At 39.3% G+C, this 7,039-nt stretch overlaps 2 protein-coding genes across 2 annotated transcripts; one reads left to right on the forward strand and one right to left on the reverse strand.

Moving 5' to 3' along the window:
- Positions 1-1,114: 1,114 nt before the first annotated feature.
- On the reverse strand, positions 1,115-2,153 carry LOC149251511 (nonsense-mediated mRNA decay factor SMG7-like). Its single transcript, XM_089456539.1, has 2 exons — positions 1,873-2,153; positions 1,115-1,675 (listed from the first exon to the last, which is right to left on the reverse strand). The coding sequence occupies exons 1-2, from the start codon at positions 1,939-1,941 to the stop codon at positions 1,394-1,396; spliced, it is 351 nt and encodes a 116-aa protein (XP_089312665.1). The 5' UTR covers positions 1,942-2,153; the 3' UTR covers positions 1,115-1,393.
- A 2,398-nt stretch (positions 2,154-4,551) lies between these two features.
- LOC149251512 (uncharacterized) lies at positions 4,552-4,917 on the forward strand. Its single transcript, XM_089453909.1, has one exon. The coding sequence runs from the start codon at positions 4,552-4,554 to the stop codon at positions 4,915-4,917; it is 366 nt and encodes a 121-aa protein (XP_089310035.1).
- The last annotated feature ends 2,122 nt before the right edge of the window (positions 4,918-7,039 follow it).

A 7,039-nucleotide genomic window follows, 5' to 3' on the forward strand; every position in this document is an offset into this window, starting at 1 on the left:
TCTAGCTCATTGGTGCACCATACGAGTGTTGTGTCCTCCTTCCCATTGTAAGTTTCATCTCGAGATTCAGACGAGAGCTCACAAGCCTTGATGCCCTTCAAATTCGTTAGCATGTGCTTAAACTTCTGCCTTCTCCAAATTACGTTTTCACTTGTCATCGTCATGGGATGGGGGTGATGAGTCACCTTATCATTCAAATATAGGGCGATCATAATTTAATATCATACATCACTTTCAAATTCGATTGAGAAGAGGATTGAGTGAAAGGTCACGTGAAAAAAATCTAAAATGAATGCGTCTAATGATAATTTCTAAATAACAACTATAATCAAATATTAGATGTGGAAAAAAAATACAAGTAAATTTTTAAAAAAATTGTGACCTTCTACCTAATTGTTGATGATCTTATCAAACTCAAAAATAAATTAATAAAAAAAAGTTCCCACACTTGCCACCCCTACTTCAACATTGTCATTCACCCCTTCAAAATATGCTAATTATAAATTTCCTTTGACTTCGAAATAAAATGAGTTCTATGTGGATATCATAAATCAAACAAAACAAAACATCACAAATATCGATAGAGGTGGGTGATTATTTATATATTACGCACTAAATAATTTAATAATTTTCAACAATTATAGGCTGGTTTATTGTATTAAAATATTCCCTTTGATGTATATTTCATATTACTAATTCATATGATTCGTTGTGGGGTAATTATTAAGTATAGCGCAATAAATAATTTAACAAGGGAAGCTGCGAGGCAGCAAGTCTCTGCTTCAAGTTAAAATTAGTTAATAAGAGAAAATGCTTCAAGTTAAAACTAGTTAATAAGAGAAAATGCCAGAATAAAAAATAAATAAAAACATCTGCTCCTCTGATATCAATATGATTTAATAATACAAAGATAAATTAATTCTAGAATAGGTGCTACAGTAATATAACAATAATACGTCCAGTTACTTTCCACAGCAAATTAATACTTTAGTTTGCTCACTTTGGAGGCAGATTCAGATAAACTAAGAAATACTAACAAGAACAGACCCACAAATTGAGATCAAACCTGATGATGGGGATTTCCACTTGATGGCCAAAGTGAGGCAGCCTGCACATAGTAGCTTGCTGCAACTGGAAAATCACGGCCTGAAGATTCCCCTTCTCCATAAAGTTCCTTGTAGCGGGCAAGATCACCCAAGTATATCAAACAACGATGACAAGAAACTTGAGCTTTCCTCAAATCCACAGACTTGGTTTTATCTTCTATTGATCCCAAATAATCTTCACCTTGATGAGAAAAGTAATCAACCGGAAATCTGTATCTGGCTTTGATCTTTAAAATTAACTCATGATAAAATCCAGTTGCCTCAGAAAGAAAACTTTTGAAAACAGATCAGATTTTATGAATTTGATCTCGCCTCACAACACTTTTGCCTCCCTGTGATGGATTGTTACTATTAGTTGCCATTGCAGTACTTCGCATTCGAGCTTTGAACTCCTCAATTCGCTTATAATGCAAGTGCCAAAGTGCATGCTCAATTTCATGTGCTTCAGAAAAATCATGATCTTCAAGTATTATAGATTCATAATTCTCACGCATCTGACCCCAAATATTGGGATCAGATGGGGTCTTTGCCTGGATTGAATTTCTCAACCTTTGTTCCAATTCAATGGCCTGGAAATTAACCAGCATAAAATATGCAATGAATTAAAAGTACAAACCTAGCCACTGCATTTTATATATCTAACCGATCTAATGTTGAAAATGCAGTAGAACACAAATATCAGATCGTATAAGACCACATGCATTGAAAAGCAAGGTGGACCACAAAAGACTGCACCCTAATAAAAAACAAAAAAGAGGAATCATACCTTATTATAGCGGCGCTGAACTGCATCCTTTGCCATCTGAGTAGGCGAATTCTCCATAGGGACAGTCATTGTCCATAAATCTGTAACATAACAAGGCTTCTAGTAAACAATTTCGTAAAGTTCTCAAAGTAAACTGGGAACAAATCTGCAGTAGCCACATAACCCTGATAAACCAAACTGTAAACCATCCAAGGTAATGTTACCCAGCAATGCTCGAATCAAATGAAAACAATTAGTCAAGAAACACATTCAGAATATGGCTGGGCAGTCTAGCTAGGTTTGAAATCCAATTAAGAACTCACAATCTATTAAATACACAATGGATGCAGATAGCAGGAAACAAAATTCCGAAGGGTAATGTTACCTGATCACAAAAATGGGGAACCATATAACGAATATCAAATTGAATATGTATCGAGTGATAAATCAAGTAGGTAACCTTCTCAAAGAGCCAGAGGTTAAATCACTACAAAGAACATGTTGCCTGATGATGTGGCCAATTAGCAGATTAGTCCATATGCAAGTTCTGGAAGCATTTGATGGAAGAGATACATTCCTGTAGTGCCATAGGAGTGCCAAAGCATCTCCTATAAGCTATACAGCTACGCATAAAATGAAACTAAAGGCATCACCAAAGAAAAAAGGCAATTTGAAAAAACAAAGAAATCTTAAGCTCGAGAAATTTTTAAAAATTTCAAGAGATAATGTTAATTAACGCCAAAATAACTTCAAAAACTTCTGTAAATTCTCCATAAAAACTCGAACCCCCCTCTCAAAAGCCAATACACGTATAAAACTCGAACAGAGAAATAAAAAGTTGCGGAGTTAAAAACATATTAAAAAAAATTCAAAGGACAGACCTGTACAGGGTTCGAATCACGCTAGCCGATAACCCCATCCGCCAATTACAGGCTCGACACCCACCAAATCTAGGTAGGAATTTGGTGGGTCATGCAAGGACTGGGAATAATAGAATTGAAAATTGCATATTGTACATAAATATATTATTACACGATCCTTGAAGGGGTGCTTGCGCTGCAAGGAAGAGGGTTTGCTCTATCCCCTGAGCGCAACAGAATTCTCAAATTCCAGATAAGCACAGACAAATCAGAGCCACCAGAAGTCCATTCAAGCCCAATCAGCCCTTGCATTCCCAAACCTATTTTTCCCCATTTTCTGCTTATTCTACTTTAATAGTGCATTCGAACCTCAAAAAAAATGGGTATTTTGCTGTAATCAGGACAAAAACAGATAAAATGGTTCAATTTGTAAACGTTGACCTCAATGCTGAGCTCGATTCCGGGTTTTACAGAAATATGTATTCCAAAAATAAAGAAGAGAACAATATTGGACGTGGTAATAAACTGGCTACCAAGTGGTAATAAAAAGAAAAAACTAATAATTAAAAGTTATATAAAAATGTATTAAATAAAATAATATAACAATTAGAATATATAAAAATATAAAAGTCGCTGCAGCTGGACTTCATGCTACCGCATGAATACCAAGTGTCACCTTACATTCGTTGTAAGATCAAAGCTCACTTAAACTATCATGTAAACCATCTTTCAAATTCATTTAATCGAAATGAAGTATCTGGTTGCTTGACTCATTCTGTCCACCTCTAGCTAGATGAGGCCGTTCAAATATCTGTCCATGCTAGTGACTTCAATGCTCTTTTCTTAGCTTTCCTTGCAGAAGTTGTTGAAGGAATTGGAGGCTTGCAAGGTCATGGCAGTGCCTGTGCGTTTGGAATTAGGGGCGTTGTGGCGCACTGGGAGCAGTGCATGGAGTGGCAAAGAAACTGCATTATCTGCGTTTTTCAGTAGGCGGAGCATCCACGCACAGGACGATGAGACAGTGCTGCAGGTGGCCGAAGTGGATATTCCACTGGATATTCGATCAGTGCTTCAACAATCTCTGGATTTGTATGTTCAACTGCGAGGTAAACTGCTGGCTTCGGACCTGCCGCTGCTTCTCTCGCCTCCAGTGAACAAAGCTTACGAAACCTTGTGAAACAACAACGCTCCTTTGCAGTAGTTTTTTGTCCATATATCATCAAATGGACGACAACCGTAAAGAAATCTGCATTCTGCTCTGCAACTATACATGTCGTTCTTTCTTTTTAGCATTATCGGACATTACAGAAACGATAGCAAAGCGGGCCAAAACTGAACCTGGAAATAAGAACGACCCAATTCAATCTTCAAGAGGCATCTTGGGCCGCGGTCATATGGAGAGCCTGCTGGGCCGCGGCTGAAAGAGTTTCTCCTTCGTATGTGGTGGCTGGAGGAGCATATAAGAGCCGTGGGGGCTGTCCTCAACCATTCTCCCGCCACACCGACAATTTTTAGCAGCGAATTCGTCATGGAAAACCAGCTCGCATTCAGATGAGAATGCGTAGAGGAATTGAAATTATTAGTACTTCTATGAAGACTACAACGGAACGAACCAGGAAGATTAGTCGGTGAACGCATACGCGTCTTCGTAGGCCGAGCACAGGGGCTGGGCTGGGCTGAATGGAGGCACCGGCTTTTGGAGAAATGGGGCAGCGTGCGGATTGAACCTGCGACAGGGATCTGTCTATGGCGGATGAAGACGAAGCGAATTCGTTATTAATATCTTCAGTGAGGCGGACGCTAAGTGGAAACAAATAAGAATCCCCAGAAATAAGAATCAATGGGGAATCATCTATGCTGTGCTAAATCGTGCAGAACCACCGCGGCAGCGAAAGTTATACGGTACAGCGATGGTGGCATTCAAAAATTTTGGGAGGCAATTAAAGTGGGAGAGCTGATGGTGGACAATCCCCAACAATTTGTGTGCAATTTCAGTGATCTCCAAGCAGGGCGTCGCATCGCAGCCCTCCGTCCTGAGGAGGATTTGGCGTTGGGGGGCGTCTATGTTCTTCTCCCAATGCAAAAATATTTGCGGTGTGTACTATCGTCTTCTGACATGGCCTCGCTTCTCCCTCTCGCCCGGCTCATTCTCAATCACTCGACCCACTTACTCTGTCGTGGATTTCCCCTCACCACAGAGGCCTGAGATACAATGTCATTCCAGAGCGATTCCCTCTGAACTGAGCATTGATGACCTAGAGCCCGTAATAGTGGGATTTCTCCTATTGCCATTGTATCACTCCTGGGAGAAAGCTAAGGATCTTTGGGAAGCAAGCCCAATTGGAGTGCTTAATAAGGTCTTCACCTGGAGTTCCCCTTTGGTAAGCCCTGTAAATGTAGGGCCAGTTTCCTGTAAGGCAATGGAAGATCTAGTACCTGTTGCAGAAAAAGGCTTCTTCCTGCCATCCAACCGCAGCTAAGCCCATTAAGTTCCAGTCTTCTTTTGGTCGGGAGTCCTAAGCCCTGGGAGCAGTCTCAGGGTAAGCCCCATAAGTTGCAGCAAACAAGTCAAATGGCAAAGCAGGAAAGACGGCAAGCGAAGCAGCACCATAAGAACCCGTTCAGGGTAAGCCCCATAAGTTGCAGCAAACAAGTCAAATGGCAAAGCAGGAAAAACGGCAAGCGAAGCAGCACCATAAGAACCCGTTCAAGGCTGTGAAATGGGGACGAAACATGACACCTCCCGTGAAATGGGGACGAAACATGACACCTCCCGCCATGCATGGACACCTGCAGCACCTGCTGCACAACACCTGGTAACATGCTCAAATAGCCTAACCTGCAAACCATTGTGCTAATAATTTAGCCTAACCTGCAAACGATTGTGCTGATAATCCAAACTAATGTCAACATTAACATGAAACCGTTGACGGTTAGTAATAATAAACAGGGCCTAAAGCAAAATAGGCTATGCTCCAGCCTCTTCCGCCTCGGGAAGAGGCCAAATAAGATGGCAAACCAGAATAACTTCGAAGACTTTGGTTATCCCAGCACAGCGCGTTTGAGAACTTTGTAATAATCACCGTATAACAGAGTTGAACAAATTGAAACTAATGCTAAAGCAAGGCTTTTCGATTACTATAGTCCCTGCCCATTTCCAGATGGCAGGGACTAATAAATGTCAATAACGATATGTTGCTTTATTATCCCTACGGTGTATAAGGCATTAATGCGTTCACCTTGTCCTTAAGTTAGGGTTAATTAAACATTAAACTACAATATATAAAGTTTATATTAGAAAACAGAAATAATTTATTTTTATAAAAGAATTAAATTTATTAATTTATGATATGATTAGTGTAGAGCGCTTCATTCTTATTTTGCAATGATGATATTGTCGTTGGATAAGATTTGCAATTGTAAATAGTACTAAAGTTCGTTTTTGTTATCTGAAAATATATCCTGGAAATTAATGGATTACTATTACATATTGTAGTTTAATAAATAAAACAAATCACGATATCACTAAAAAAAAAGATTTGGTTGATGTTCGTCGATGTCAGCATTTAAGAAGATGCATTTAAGAAGATGTCTGAAATTTTTGTTCTAAAATGTGAATTAACTTCTACAAAGAAGTAGAGTAGGTTTGTGTCTTGTGATTTTGATTAAAACTTCATGAGAAGTTGCAAATCTACACCATAATTTCTACATTCCCAATCCTCAAAGAATATTGATCCTCTTCGAGCACTCTTTTCTTGGATACCCTGTCCAACCCTCAAAGAGTGTCGGACCATGAGACTATTTCCTATGTTGGATTCCCAATCCTCAAGGAGTACCAATCCCAAATTTTTATCCAATTCTCCATTCTCCCTACCATGGTCTTCCCTAGACGTATGGTTGTCAGTCATGGCCTAGTGCATGACACATGATAGAAGAGAATATGATGTCCATCCTCATTCCCTCTCAAACAAGGGATAGATCCTTGCTCCCTCTTAACTAGGAAGACACAACCACAAGCCTCAACTTGTATCATACTTCATCGATACATCAACTTCTTCTTCTTCCATGGAGATCCTCAATAGTTGCTGTAATGGCTCCTATATCACATCATTCATGAGCTTCGACCTTCCTAGATGTTATGGAGCCAAACTCTTTCTTAATCCATCTTCATGACAGGGTTTGTTCCATCAAAAGTTTATATTACTTTTAACCAACATTTTTGTCATTGACATGATCCAATTAATGTAGAACTTAATTCTATCTCTCTATCCATCTTGGGAAATTGATCTTCATCCATCATGACCAACAAACTATTTCTTGATTGCTAC

Source organism: Pinus tabuliformis, chromosome 7 (assembly GCF_031772625.1).
Source record: "Pinus tabuliformis cultivar Carrire ecotype Pingquan chromosome 7, CPIR1, whole genome shotgun sequence".
Taxonomy (NCBI): Eukaryota; Viridiplantae; Streptophyta; class Pinopsida; order Pinales; family Pinaceae; genus Pinus; species Pinus tabuliformis.